The sequence below is a fragment of the Oncorhynchus keta genome, chromosome 29 (assembly GCF_023373465.1).
Source record: "Oncorhynchus keta strain PuntledgeMale-10-30-2019 chromosome 29, Oket_V2, whole genome shotgun sequence".
Taxonomy (NCBI): domain Eukaryota; kingdom Metazoa; phylum Chordata; class Actinopteri; order Salmoniformes; family Salmonidae; genus Oncorhynchus; species Oncorhynchus keta.
Window position 1 is genome coordinate 48,212,585 of NC_068449.1, and position 15,526 is coordinate 48,228,110.

The 15,526-nt window shown below is 42.2% G+C and overlaps 1 protein-coding gene and 2 non-coding genes across 3 annotated transcripts; 2 read left to right on the forward strand and 1 right to left on the reverse strand.

Annotated features, from left to right (window-relative positions):
• The first annotated feature begins 14 nt into the window (after nt 1-14).
• trnak-cuu (transfer RNA lysine (anticodon CUU)) lies at nt 15-87 on the forward strand. Its single transcript has one exon. It is a non-coding gene; the product is annotated as a tRNA-Lys (tRNA).
• Nucleotides 88-745: 658 nt separating this feature from the next.
• Nucleotides 746-817, reverse strand: trnae-cuc (transfer RNA glutamic acid (anticodon CUC)). Its single transcript has one exon. It is a non-coding gene; the product is annotated as a tRNA-Glu (tRNA).
• An 8,660-nt stretch (nt 818-9,477) lies between these two features.
• Nucleotides 9,478-15,391, forward strand: LOC118363019 (DNA repair protein complementing XP-A cells homolog). Its single transcript, XM_035743774.2, has 5 exons — nt 9,478-9,918; nt 13,507-13,612; nt 13,903-14,068; nt 14,453-14,570; nt 15,002-15,391. The coding sequence occupies exons 1-5, from the start codon at nt 9,639-9,641 to the stop codon at nt 15,154-15,156; spliced, it is 825 nt and encodes a 274-aa protein (XP_035599667.1). The 5' UTR covers nt 9,478-9,638; the 3' UTR covers nt 15,157-15,391.
• Nucleotides 15,392-15,526: the final 135 nt, after the last annotated feature.

The window sequence follows — 15,526 nt, forward strand, 5'->3', positions numbered from 1 at the left end:
CAGACTGTTGATAGGCCCGGCTAGCTCAGTCGGTAGAGCATGAGACTCTTAATCTCAGGGTCGTGGGTTCGAGCCCCACGTTGGGCGCTGATTTTTCTTGAAACGAAAAAAACATATTTTAAGCACTTACGGGTGTGTACTTTTGTATTAATTACGCTACATTAGCTATTGCTTCGTACATTCATCGGGAAAAGAAACACTAGTGGTCGTGGCGTTTGACCAGAGCGATGTGGATAGAGCAAGTCAGGTAGCTAGGTTGAATACAGGCATTTTTCTATCGCTGCCCTTAAAAATATAATTAACACAACATACGCAATACATGATGTTTAAATACACCACAATCCATGATGGTGAAAAAGGATTTAGCAGAGGATGGTTTCGATCCATCGACCTCTGGGTTATGGGCCCAGCACGCTTCCGCTGCGCCACTCTGCTCCGCAGCAATGAGGTAAATAATAGTGTTAATAAACCTAAGGAGTCGCCCACGTAACTTTATAAATTGTAGTATTTCTCTTTTCTTGTTTGGGTATTATTAGTTTATATTTATTTTTGTACCCATCATTTGTCATCATTACAGTTCAATACATTCCTACACTTCCCTTTCAAAAACGAAACCTTTTCAGAAGGTAAACATGTATTTTCTTGTTTGCGCATAATATATAAAGCAAATGTAATTTATAAAGCCGGTCCGAAATTTTAATACGTGGTCGGTCCGAAAATTACTGAGAATGAAGAAAACAGTTTGTTCCCTGACCGGGAATCGAACCCGGGCCGCGGCGGTGAGAGCGCCGAATCCTAACCACTAGACCACCAGGGAAGGTTAGAAAACTGCATACAGTTTGACTATTGATCTGTGTTACTCTCCGAGCCCTGTCTACAATTACTTGATCGTGGATGATGTTTCCAAAGTGAAAAAGATCTTCACTTGAACTCGATTGACCAACTCGCGCAGCTCTCCTGCATTAATGTACATAAATTGTATCATTTTGGGTTACTGCAGTTAAGTTTTGTGGCACTCTAACTAGAACCTCGGTCCTCTTAGTAGAGTAACTGGTCGACAAACGAACGATTGTAACTTCACTTTCAGGCGATGTGATTGACAGCTTAATATCAAAGACTTTTCATGCCACACCCTTACTGTACCCGCGTGACCTGTCATTGTAAAAGGCGTCTGATATACTTAAGCAACAAGGCCCGAGGGGCAGTGTTGCCAACTAATTTTCAGGGTATGTTGCTAGAGGCAGGATGATTTGTTGCTAAAAGTTGCTAAATTACGTTGTGATGTCATTGCGCGATAACGTAAAACTGCGTTGTTCTGGTACAGACTCCTATCCCACTCTTTTCTGTATTTCTGGCTGTACAATTTTGATTGAGACTTGTTGATTGATGTTGTAAGTTCTGTTCAAGATCAAACATTCGTGACCAACAGTATTCATTGGGTTTGGCTCGTCGAACCCTGCAGTCAGCCAACAATGATTTGCAATTTGCTGAAATTGCTGCTGGTCTGCTGCTGACGTCACTCACAATGCACTTTTGCAGCCAGGCACGTGTGTTGTGACTGTGTGACAGAGAAAATAGTATTTGTGTCATTTAGAGGGAAAATGTGTGCATTTTAGCATTTGAGTCACTTTTCAAAAGTTGCTAAAAGTTCCAAATACATTTTTAAAAGTAGCTAAATGTGTTGCTAGGTGTTGTTTGGAAACAAGGTTGCCAGGGTAGTCTGAAAATTTGCTAAATCTAGCAACAAAATTGCTAAATTGGCATCACTGCCAGGGGGGTGTGGTATATGGTCAATATACCAAGGCTAAGGGGTATTATAAATTAGTTACCAACAAAATTACGGCATTAAATATAAATACACCTCATGTAGCCTAGCCCATAGGCCTATATGTTTTGATAAGGTTTGTATCACAACAAAAGTGGCCAAATAACGTCTTAAAATGAAGCTCATTAATCTGCTTAAGCAGCGTGTGAGTTTCAAGTTTGGGGAAGATCATTTTCACCATAAAAATGCACCTTCATAATAAAAGCATTGTCGCATTTGCGGTCACTTTTGATAATGGTGTTTTCCCGCTAATGGAACATGTGCGCTTACTGCTGCAGTGTGCGCATTGCTGCGTTTATCATGTGAAGAAATAGTCTAATAGATTATCAAAATGTTAAGCTAATCGTTCTGATCTGGTGTGTCAGCCTCATTGCTTAAAAAAAGTGTTTTTGATGCTAGTGGTTGTATTAATTTGTCCCAGACCATGTTTTAAATATTTATTTCTCGCACAGAATAGAATAGGTCAACTTCTGTACTATGGGTGATAGTAGGTTCCAATATCTTCAATATGCACCTTGGAATTGGATAAGGATGCACACAGTTGCGTCCCCAATATGTCTGTCTTCACTTGTAGCCTGTGAGAAAGACCCAATCCCGTGATGGAGAGCCATGAGAGTAACAAGTGCATCGCAGCAATCAGGGAGAAGGGAATTCTAATTATTATATTTAGCCCAAGGGCACAACGACCACTGGCCACAAAAGGCATGGATTTTTTTTAGGGGGCATTACGGCCACACAAAAAATGATGCTGCCGGGAAATTTGAGGCATTATCAAGTGCTTGTCAAATTGTGAATGAGAGACTGATGAAGTGTGTACGCCTGGCACAAAAAAACAAAGCAGAGTTATTATTATTAGTTCATGCCTTTCAAGTTCCTTTTTTCAAATCATCATTAGAGTCGCATCATGCAGCCTTACAATGTATTAAAAATCACATCATACTAAATGGAGTGTCTCGGTTTTTCATAGAGAATAGTACGAAATGCTCTGAGAACAGGTTGAGAAAGCGCATGTGATTCTCCAACACACTTGGGTGAAGCAATAGCCAATAGAAAGGCAGTCTTGACTGAGAGCTCACATAGCTCAATTGAATACAGGGGCTCAAATGGTGGGCTCATAAATGATCGTAGGACAACATCTAACTCCCATGAGGGTACTGAAGGCGCCCTGGGGGGCAGTAGCCTGCTGGCACCTTTCATGAATTGGGATACTAAAGGGTGTGCCTGCGCTGAAGACATCTATATCGGTCCACAAATACAGGACTAACAAAGGACCAGTGCACTACTTTTGTGATTTTGTGAAAACAAAAGGTATTGCATTGTTTACCAGCATTTGTAACTTCAGTCTGAAAATGATCTGTACAAAACAGTTAATCTGATAATACTTGTGGAATATAAAAAACTTGCTTGATATGCCTATATGTTTTACAGTTTCTTGAAATACTTTGCAAATGCAACTTTTTTCTAATGTTTCCAATGTTCTAATTGACCTGGCCGGGGTATCCTGGAATGACATTGACCTCATCCCGTCAGTAGATGATGCCTGGCTATTATTTAAAAGTGCCTTCCTCACCATCTTACATAAGCATGCCCCACTCAATTAAAAAAAAACTAGGAATAGATATAGTCCTTGGTTCACTCCAGACCTGTCTGCCCTTGACCAGCACAAAAACATCCTGTGGCGTTCTGCATTAGCATCGAATAGCCCCCGTGATATGCAACTTTTTAGGGAAGTTAGGAACAAATATACACAGGCAGTTAGAAAAGCTAAGGCTAGCTTTTTCAAACAGAAATTTGCATCCTGTAGTACTAAGCCAAAAAAGTTCTGGGACACTGTAAAGTCCATGGAGAATAAGAGCACCTCCTCCCAGCTGCCCACTGCTCTGAGGCTAGGAAACACTGTTACCACCGACAAATCCACTATAATTGAGAATTTCAATTTCAATAAGCATTTCTCTACGGCTGGCCATGCTTTCCACCTGGCTAGCCCTACCCCGGTCAACTGCCCGGCACCCTCCACAGCAACCTGCCAAAGCCCCCACCATTTCTATTTCACCCAAATCCAGATAGCTGATGTTCTGAAAGAGCTGCATAATCTGGACCCATACAAATCAGACAATCTGGACCCTCTCTTTCTAAAATTATCTGCCGAAAATGTTGCAACCCCTATAACTAGCCTGTTCAATCCCTCTTTTATATCGTTTGAGATTCCCATAGATTGGAAAGCTGCCGTGGTCATCCCTCTCTTCAAAGGGGGAGACACTCTAGACCCAAACCGCTATAGACCTATATCTATCCTACCCTGTCTTTCTACGGTCTTCGAAAGCCAAGTTAACAAACAGATTACCGACCATTTTGAATCCCACCGCACCTTCTCCGCTATGCAATCTGGCTTCAGAGCTGGTCATGGGTGTACCTCAGCCACGCTCAAGGTCCTAAATGACATCATAACCGCCATCGTTAAGAGACATTACTATGCAGCCGTATTCATCGACCTGGCCAAGGCTTTCGACTCTGTCAATCACAACATTCTTATTGGCAGACTCGACAGCCTTGGTTTCTCAAATTATTGCCTCGCCTGATTTACCAACTACTTCTCTGATAGAGTTCAGTGTGTCAAATCGGAGGGCCTGATGTTCGGACCTCTGGCAGTCTCTATGGGGGTGCCACAGGGTGCAATTCTCGGCCGACTCTCTTCTCTGTATACATCAATGATGTTGCTCTTGCTGCTGGTGATTCTCTGATCCACCTCTACACAGACGGCACCATTCTGTATACTTCTGGCCCCTCTTTGGACACTGTGTTAACTAACCTCTAGACGAGCTTCAATGCCATACAACTCTCCTTCCGTGGCCTTCAACTGCTCTTAAACGCAAGTAAAAGTAAATGCATGCTATTCAATCGATCACTGCCCGCACCTGCTCGCCTGTCCAGTATCACTACTCTGGATTGCTCTGCTAGAATACGTGGATAACTACAAATACCTGGGTGTCTGGTTAGACTGTAAACTCTCCTTCCAGACTCATGTTAAGCATCTCCTATCCAAAATTAAATCTAGAATCGGCTTCCTATATCGCAACAAAGCATCCTTCACTCATGCTGCCAAACATACCCTCGTAAAACTGACCATCCTACCGATCCTCGACTTCGGTGATGTAATCTATAAAATAGCCTCCAACACTCTACTCAACAAACTGGATGCAGTCCATCACAGTTCCATCTGTTTTGTCACCAAAGCCCCATACACTGCCCACCATTGTGACCTGTACGCTCTCGTTGGCTGGCCTCGCTTCATACTCGTCCCCAAACCCACTGGCTACAGGTTATGTTCAAGTCTCTGCTAGGTAAAGCCCCGCCCTATCTCAGCTCACTAGTCACCATAGCAGCACCCACTCGTAGCACGCGCTCCAGTAGGTATATCTCACTGGTCTCCCCCAAAGCCAATTCCTCGTTTGGTCGTCTTTCCTTCCAGTTCTCTGCTGCCCATGACTGGAACGAATTGCAAAATTCTCTGAAGCTGGAGACTCACATCTCCCTCACTAGCTTTAAGCACCAGCTCTCAGAGCAGCTCCCAGATCACTGCACCTGTACATAGCCCATCTGTAAACAGTCCATCTATCTACCTACCTCATCCCCATACTGTATTTATTTATTTATCTTGCTCCTATGCACCCCAGTATCTCTACTTGCACATTCATCTTCTGCCGATCTACCAGTGTTTAATTGCTATATTGTAATTACTTCGCCACCATGGCCTATTTATTTCCTTAACTTACCTCATTTGCACTCACTGTATATAGGCTTTTTGTTTTCTTTTGTTCTACTGTATTATTGTCTATGTTTTGTTTATTCCATGTGTAACTCTGTGTTGTTGTATGTGTCGAATTGCTCTGCTTTATCTTGGCCAGGTCGCAGTTGCAAATGAGAACTTGTTCTCAACTAGCCTACCTGGTTAAATAAAGGTGTTCTCAACTAGCCTACCTGGTTAAATAAAGATGTTCTCAACTAGCCTACCTGGTTAAATAAAGATGTTCTCAACTAGCCTACCTGGTTATATAAAGATGTTCTCAACTAGCCTACCTGGTTAAATAAAGATGTTCTCAACTAGCCTACCTGGTTAAATAAAGATGTTCTCAACTAGCCTACCTGGTTAAATAAAGGTGTTCTCAACTAGCCTACCTGGTTAAATAAAGGTGTTCTCAACTAGCCTACCTGGTTAAATAAAGGTGTTCTCAACTAGCCTACCTGGTTAAATAAAGGTGTTCTCAACTAGCCTACCTGGTTAAATAAAGGTGTTCTCAACTAGCCTACCTGGTTAAATAAAGGTGTTCTCAACTAGCCTACCTGGTTAAATAAAGGTGTTCTCAACTAGCCTACCTGGTTAAATAAAGGTGTTCTCAACTAGCCTACCTGGTTAAATAAAGGTGTTCTCAACTAGCCTACCTGGTTAAATAAAGGTGTTCTCAACTAGCCTACCTGGTTAAATAAAGGTGTTCTCAACTAGCCTACCTGGTTAAATAAAGGTGTTCTCAACTAGCCTACCTGGTTAAATAAAGGTGTTCTCAACTAGCCTACCTGGTTAAATAAAGGTGTTCTCAACTAGCCTACCTGGTTAAATAAAGATGTTCTCAACTAGCCTACCTGGTTAAATAAAGGTGTTCTCAACTAGCCTACCTGGTTAAATAAAGGTGTTCTCAACTAGCCTACCTGGTTAAATAAAGGTGTTCTGGCCAACTGGTTAAATATGTTCTCAACTAGCCTACCTGGTTAAATAAAGGTGTTCTCAACTAGCCTACCTGGTTAAATAAAGGTGTTCTAAGATGCCTAGCCTACCTGGTTAAATAAAGGTGTTCTCAACTAGCCTACCTGGTTAAATGTGTTCTCAACTAGCCTACCTGGTTAAATAAAGGTGTTCTCAAAGCCTACCTGGTTAAATAAAGGTGTTCTCAACTAGCCTACCTGGTTAAATAAAGGTGTTCTCAAAACCTGGTTAAATAAAGGTGTTCTCAACTAGCCTACCTGGTTATATAAAGATGTTCTCAACTAGCCTACCTGGTTATAAAGGTGTTCTCAAAGCCTACCTGGTTAAATAAAGGTGTTCTCAACTAGCCTACCTGGTTAAATAAAGGTGTTCTCAACTAGCCTACCTGGTTAAATAAAGATGTTCTCAACTAGCCTACCTGGTTAAATAAAGATGTTCTCAACTAGCCTACCTGGTTAAATAAAGGTGTTCTCAACTAGCCTACCTGGTTATATAAAGATGTTCTCAACTAGCCTACCTGGTTAAATAAAGATGTTCTCAACTAGCCTACCTGGTTAAATAAAGGTGTTCTCAACTAGCCTACCTGGTTAAATAAAGATGTTCTCAACTAGCCTACCTGGTTAAATAAAGATGTTCTCAACTAGCCTACCTGGTTATATAAAGGTGTTCTCAACTAGCCTACCTGGTTATATAAAGATGTTCTCAACTAGCCTACCTGGTTAAATAAAGGTGTTCTCAACTAGCCTACCTGGTTAAATAAAGGTGTTCTCAACTAGCCTACCTGGTTAAATAAAGATGTTCTCAACTAGCCTACCTGGTTGGCCTACCTGGTTAAATAAAGATGTTCTCAACTAGCCTACCTAAAGATGTTCTTAGCCTACCTGGTTAAATAAAGGTGTTCTCAACTAGCCTACCTGGTTAAATAAAGATGTTCTCAACTAGCCTACCTGGTTAAATAAAGATGTTCTCAACTAGCCTACCTGGTTATATAAAGGTGTTCTCAACTAGCCTACCTGGTTATATAAAGGTGTTCTCAACTAGCCTACCTGGTTATATAAAGGTGTTCTCAACTAGCCTACCTGGTTAAATAAAAGTGAAAAATAAAAAATAATAATAATAAATGTGACAACTAAAATGGTCTATTCATTATTTTTTAGTAGATGGTCTTATCCAGAGCAAGTCCATACATTTACATACTAGGTGCTCCATGGGAATCAAACCCACAACCCTGGTATTGCAAGCGCCATGCTCTGCCAACTAAACCACATCATCACAAACCACATGATGTCTCAATGTACTCAATGACTGGATTGCACATTGTTTTTCTTCATGGTGATGTAAAGTCTACAGGTACAAACGTAGATGATCAGCTTATGTACAATACAGTAATGTGCATTTACATGAAGGGGTTTGTAAGAATGGTACGTTAATACGGCACAAAAAGTGGATGTTTCCATGTTATTTGATCAAGAAAAAGATTTAATTTGACGTGGATGTTTTGTGTCTTTGGATATAACTTTGCATCTTTTGATGTAGATGTTTGAGGACAGGGTTTTGTTCTTTCTGGATCCCAATTAAATGATGATCACAGAGAAAGGAACAGGGCAACAACTCTTACAATTCCAACTATTAAGTCCTGCAAGATACTCTTCTTAATTAGGTAACTACCTTTTTGCCAAAGCAGAGATGCTGAAATGTTTTTTTTTTTTTTGCTTTCACTATAGATGCCTATATCGGTCTGCTAATACTAGTAAAGACCCAGTGCACTACTTTTGTGAACAATTGTTTTTTTATTGATCTTTTTTTTTTGTATTCTGATTTTTCAGGTGGTGCTGCAGCTCCCTCAGCACCCCTACTTCATGTGGCTATGCCTGGAATAGCTCAAGAAGGAGGCTAGACTGTTCTGTAGTAGCCAGCGAAGAGTCCAGATCTTAGTCACATCCCTAACCTATGGCGAGAACTGAAAACAGCAGTTGGTGGAGGGCAGCCCTAAAACATTGAAGAATTAGAACAGTTTGCTGCTGAAAACTGGGCCAAATTGCCTGCAGAAAGGAGCAGCAAGCCTATTGACGTCTACAAGACGTATTTGTCAGGAGTTATCTTGGTCAATGGCTGTGCAACCAAGTACTAGCTCCTGGGTGCCAATAATTTTGCCAATGCCATTTGTCTTTATTTTCTAAATTAAAATTGTAAACTTAAGTTTACAAAAAATATATATATATTTGGCCACAACTGTATGATTGAATTGTTGACAACACACTATATTATGCAACATAAATGGGTTAAACCCCATTTCATGCCCCATGGGGTTAATAATCAATATTCAGACTAAAGGTTGCCTGGAAAATAATCCCTGTAACAGTGATAAAAACTGCACTTGGTGATTTATTATCTCAAAATGTGTTTGGAACATGTGGGAAACATGATGGAAAAACCTAGATCATTTGAAATTCAAGAAAAACATTTGGGGGGATTTTGAACACTACACAACACCTGAATAAGCATTAATTTCAATGTAATTGAAAATGTATGTTTGGACACACAACATTTCCATCGTTTTCTCAAATTCAACGTCAGTCCTCATTTAACAATGCTTACCTACCTATGAAAGCCATTGAAGCAGACCTAAAGTCATTTATGTAATATCATTTTTTACAAGCAAAAATGTTATGCAAATTGCAATTCTAATATGGCATTGCTAATATGAACCTCTTGACTTCTCAACCGCCTGGTAGAGCTCTGTCATTTCCTGACATTAAGTAGATTTTTATTTTATATTGTAAATTCTGATTAGAGTTTACAGTGAAATAATTTGTTCAACATGTTTTTCTAGAAGTGACAGTTAAGGATTAAGATGTGGTTTTGTTTTTGTGCAAAAGCACAGGTGGATTGCCACTCTAACAGCTGTGTACGGGCTAAAAAAACAAGATCAAAACATCTCTGCCCTCCTTTCAACCCTGCCAGCTGTCTTTCTGGTAAACATCTTCAATGTATTGCCATTTTCATGACTCTGGAGAGTGTAACAGCTAGCTAGCTCCAGTCCTGCGTTTTGGGATGGATCTGTTGGAGCTCCCCACGCCGATGAATGATCATGCGGCTTCTCCCCCTTCGGAGCCCAAAGCCAAGAGCTGCGATCTGTCCCCCGCTATGAGAGCCAAGATCGAACGGAACAGACAGCGGGCTGTGATGCTGAGGCAAGCCCGCCTGGCCAACAGACCATCGGCAGGAGAAGGTGGTGGAACCTCGGCTAAAGTCGCCAAGACAGTCGACTCTGGTGGAGGGTTCTTCATTGAAGAAGAAGAGGAGAAGCAAAGGAAAGTGGTGCATCAACCAGGTATGTGGGTTTATAGTCAATGAAACATTTCCGGGGGCTTCAAGGTATCCATATCTGTTGCATTATGTCATCTCTCTCAACTGTCAAGATGTTAGATTTGTAACAGAGAAAGATGCATTTGGTGGTTCATGTGCGCCCTCTTGTGGATTCATGTCATACCACATGCCAGTTGCTGAGTGGAGTCAGTTTCTTTCAATCATTTCCAACTACCTACTACTGTAAAATAATGGCCATACTAAATTATTTTACGGCACACGTGACAACCAACCACTATCTGAATGACTAGTGTTTGACGACTATAGCACCTTGGCTAAACTCTCCTCCTAGCACTCTTTCTAAACTGATTATATGTTATATATACTGTGTGTGTGTGTGTGTGTGTGTGTGTGTGTGTGTGTGTGTGTGTGTGTGTGTGTGTGTGTGTGTGTGTGTGTGTGTGTGTGTGTGTGTGTGTGTGTGTGTGTGTGTGTGTGTATTACCATTCAAAAGTTTGGGGTCACTTAGAAATGTCCTTGTTTTCCATGAAAACATACAATGAGTAGCAAAATGAATAGGAAATATAGTCAAGATGTTGACAAGGTTATAATTAATGATTTTTAATTGGAAAAATAATTGTGTCCTTCAAACTTTTCTTTCATCAAAGAATCCTCCTTTTGCTGCAATTACAGCCTTGCAGACCTTTGGCATTCTAGTTGTCAATTTGTTGAGGTAATCTGAAGAAATTTCACCCCATGCTTTCTGAAGCACCTCCCACAAGTTGGATTGGCTTGATGGGCACTTCTTACGGTCAAGCTGCTCCCACAACAGCTCAATAGGGTTGAGATCCGGGGACTGTGCTGGCCACCATTATAGACAGAATACCAGCTGACTGCTTCTTCCATAAATAGTTATTGCATAGTTTGGAGCTGTGCTTTGGGTCATATTGTCCTGTTGTAGGAGGAAACTCAAATTAAGCACCGTCCACAGGATATGGCATGGCGTCGTAAAATGGAGTCATAGCCTTCCTTCTTCAAGATCCCTTTTACTCTGTACAAATCTTCCACTTTACCACCACCAAAGCACCCCCAAACCGACATAACCTGAAAGGCCACTCAGCAAGGAAGAAGCCACTGCTCCAGAACCGCCATAAAAACGGTTTGCAACTGCTCATGGGGACAAAGATTGTACTTTTTGGAGAAATGTCCTCTGGTCTGATGAAACTGTTTGGCCATAATGACCATTGTTATGTTTGGAGGAAAAAGGGGGAGGCTTGCAAGCCGAAGAATACCATCCCAACCGTGAAGCACGGGGGTGGCAGAATCATGTTGTGGGGGTGCTTTGCTGGAGGAGGGACTGGTGCACCTCACAAAATAGATGGCATCACGAGGAAGGGAAATCATATTTATATATTGAAGCAACATCTTAAGACATCAGTCAGGAAGTTAAAGTTTGGTTGCAAATGGGTCTTCCAAATGGACAATGAACCCAAGCATACTTCCAAAGTTGTGGCAAAATGGCTTAAGGACAACAAAGTCAAGGTATTGGAGTGGCCATCACAAAGCCCTGACCTCAATCCCATAGAACATTTGTGGGCAGAACTGAAAAAGCATGTGTGAGCAAGGAGACCTACAACCTGACTCAGTTACACCAGCTCTGTCAGGAGGAATGGGCCACAATTCACCCAACTTATTGTGGGAAGCTTGTGGAAGGCTACTCGAAACTTTGACCCAAGTTAAACCATTTAAATGCAATGCTACCAAATACTAATTGAGAGTATGTAAACTTCTGACGCACTGGGAATGTGATGAAATAAATAAAAGCTGAAATAAATCATTCTCTATACTATTATTTTGGCATGTCACATTCGTTAAATAAAGTGGTGATCCTAACTGACCTAAGACAGGGACATTTTACTAGGATTCAATGTCAGGAATTGTGAAAAACTGAGTTTAAAGTTTGGCTAAGGTGCATGTAAACTTCCGACTCCACCTGTGTTTATATACACGGCTCAAAAAAATAAAGGGAACACTTAAACAACACAATGTAACTCCAAGTCAATCACACTTCTGTGAAATCAAACTGTCCACTGATTGACAATAAATGTTGCATGCTGTTGTGCAAATGGAATAGACAACAGGTGGAAATTATAGGCAATTAGCAAGACACCCCCAATAAAGGAGTGGTTCTGCAGATGGGGACCAAAGACCACTTCTCAGTTCCTATGCTTCCTGGCTGATGTTTTGGTCACTTTTGAATGCTGGCAGTGCTTTCACTCTAGTGGTAGCATGAGACGGAGTCTACAACCCACACAAGTGGCTCAGGTAGTGCAGCTCATCCAGGATGGCAAGCTGTGGCAAGAAGGTTTGCTGTGTCTGTCAACGTAGTGTCCAGAGCATGGAGGCGCTACCAGGAGACAGCCAGTACATCAGGAGATGTGGAGGAGGCCCTAGGAGGGCAACAACCCAGCAGCAGGACTGCTACCTCCGTCTTTGTGCAAGGAGGAGCACTGTCAGAGCCCTGCAAAATGACCTCCAGCATTCCACAAATGTGCATGTGTCTGCTCAAACGGTCAGAAACAGACTCCACGAGGGAGGTATGAGAGCCCGACGTCCACAGGTGGGGGTTGTGCTTACAGCCCAACACCGTGCAGGACATTTGGCATTTGCCAGAGAACACCAAGATTGGCAAATTCACCACTGGCGCCCTGTGCTCTTCACAGATGAAAGCAGGTTCACACTGAGCACATGTGACAGATGTGACAGAGTCTGGAGACGCCGTGGAGAACGTTCTGCTGCCTGCAACATCCTCCCGCATGACCGGTTTGGCGGTGGGTCAGTCATGGTGTGGGGTGGCATTTATTTGGGGGGGGGGGCACAGCCCTCCATGTGCTCGCCAAAATCAAATCAAATCAATCGCCAGAGGTAGCCTGACTGCCATTAGGTACCGAGATGAGATCCTCAGACCCCTTGTGAGACCATATGCTGGTGCGGTTGGCCCTGGGTTCCTCCTAATGCAAGACAATGCTAGACCTCATGTGGCTGGAGTGTGTCAGCAGTTCCTGAAAGAGGAAGGCATTGATTCTATGGACTGGCCCGCCCGTTCCCCAGACCTGAATCCAATTGAGCACATCTGGAACATCATGTCTCGCTCTCGTTGCACCACAGACTGTCCAGGAGTTGGCGGATGCTTTAGTCCAGGTCTGGGAGGAGATCCCTCAGGAGACCATCCGCCACCTCATCAGGAGCATGCCCAGGCGTTGTAGGGAGGTCATACAGGCACATGGAGGCCACACACACTACTGAGCCTCAGTTTGACTTGTTTTAAGGACATTACATCAAAGTTGGATCAGCCTGTAGTGTGGTTTTCCACACTCCAAATCCAGACCTCCATGGGTTGATAAATTTGATTTCCATTGATCATTTTTGTGTGATTTTGTTGTCAGCACATTCAACTATGTAATGAAAAAATCACTCATTCAGATCTAGGATGTGTTATTTTAGTGTTCCCTTTCTTTTTTTGAGCAGTGTAGTTATATAAGAACGTCTGCTAGCCTGCTGTATGTGATGTAGACAGTGTTGAGCTTATACTGCTCTCTCTGTCTCTGACTAGCCCCTGTGATAAAGGCAGACTACCTGGTGTGTGATGACTGTGACAAGTCGTTTATGGATTCCTACCTCAGCAACGGCTTCGATCTGGCAGTCTGTGACAACTGCAGGTAAAACCAGTGCTCTTCCTTCTTGTGTCAATGACATCAGAACACGCAACTATACAGATATTGTGTTACTTATATTAGCCTTGTATTTAAGCTTGAAGGATATAAGAATAATAGCCTGGTCCAGATTTGTTTGTGCTGTCTTGCCAACTGGTCATTGTCACGCACACCACTATTACCATAGGAGTTGGCAAGACAGCACAAACTGATCTGGGACCAGGTTATAAGAATAGAGGCTGCAAATGAGCTAGTATTCTATATTATCTCTTTCCACTATGAATGTTCCCCACCAGAGACTACGAGGTGAAACACAAGCTGATATCCCGTACGGCGGCTAAGCAGCTCTACCTACTGAAGGACTGTGACCTGGACCAGAGGGAGCCAGTGCTGAGGTTTGTCCTGAGGAAGAACCCACACAACCCTCACTGGGGAGACATCAAACTCTACCTCAGGCTGCAGGTAGGATGAGCTCACAGCCATTATTACTGCTTTTAACTCACTGCTTTTCCTTCTCTTGGCTGTGTCTGATGCCTCTTCCAACATGCTTAGAGAGGAAGATGAGGCAGCAAGTCTTTGGTGGCGAGTGATGGTTTCAGACACCTTCACTTGCCACTGTAGTGTTCCCCTACTATTGTTTCCAGCCACCCCATAATGTGTTAGTGGGTCATGGTAATTAGGCAACCTACAGAAGAAAGCATACAGAGATAAGTTTAGGTATTCCTTCCCTGTCTATAAGACATTTTTATTATCGTTTTTAAACTTTTTCCGTTGCGTGCCCCAATGAACAGGACCCACGTGTATTTAGGTTAGATCAGTAAACATGATGTTGTGCTCTGTTCCCAGGTGGACAAGCGCTCTTTAGAGGTGTGGGGCTCTGAGGAAGCCCTGGAGGAGGCCAAGGAAGCAAGAGAGGAGAACAGGGAGGTGCAGAAGCAGAAGCGCTTCAACAAAAAAGTCAAAGGTCAGTAACACTGTAATTGTTTTATTTATTAAACATGAATTAAATCGTGGGATTGAGACAGACAATAGGCTTTACAGACAACGGAACGACTGTGTTCGGATCCTCCCTCGGACACGAAGTCCCCTTTTTCTCTTAAAAAAAACTCTCAGAAAGACGCACCCCCAGTAGATTGTAGAAATCAGGTGATTCAGTTTTATTTCTTTATTATTGACTTAAAAGAAAAACCTGCACACTGAGCTTGCCAGTATCACTTGAGATTATTCAGTTGATGTATTTTAAGTCAATAATACTGAAACAAACTACATTAAATAAATACAAATTAACCAAATAATTCCCACATACCTGCAACAAGTAACCTCAAAATGTGTGACTGCTTTCCTTATTTCTGTATTTACAATTTATTATATTACGATTGTCGCCGTGGTGGCCAGAGCTGCGTTGTGCGGTGAGGAGAAGCATGTTTACCAAGGGAACCAGTGCTCACCAGCACGAGTACAGCCCTGAGGAACTAGTGGATGAAGAGGAGGATCTCTACAGGAAGGTCTGTAACGCCTGTGGACACAAACTGACCTATGAGAAGATGTAGCCGTGTGTCCTTTAAACCTTATCCCCGGGGGCCCACAGGGGAGTTGTTTTTATGTGGACCACTGTACTTGACACAGGCCTTGAAGCAAGGAGGCCTACCTGAAATCATGTCTCAGCACATGCCATACACAACGCAGACATACATCAATATTTCTCTCTTACAATATGTTGTGCTCCAGAAGCTGGTGATTGCTGTTATACTGTAAAATATGAACTGTTAAGCATTTTAACTTCCCTTTTCTATAGACCATTTGTAAAATCATGTAATGCCAAAGATTTGCATGTCTGACAATTACTTTTGAAATTGTAATGAAAAATGCATATTTTTCCATAATGTGATCACTTTTTTGCAATAACTTGGACATTTAGTT

What these genes read in the sequence shown, in the direction of transcription:
- LOC118363019 (XM_035743774.2), top strand. Translation starts at nt 9,639, where the DNA reads ATGGATCTGTTGGAGCTCCCCACGCCGATGAATGATCATGCGGCTTCT. An exon ending in GAAAGTGGTGCATCAACCAG is followed by an intron (nt 9,919 to 13,506) that starts GTATGTGGGTTT and finishes GTCTCTGACTAG; the next exon opens with CCCCTGTGATAAAGGCAGAC. An exon ending in AACTCTACCTCAGGCTGCAG is followed by an intron (nt 14,069 to 14,452) that starts GTAGGATGAGCT and finishes CTCTGTTCCCAG; the next exon opens with GTGGACAAGCGCTCTTTAGA.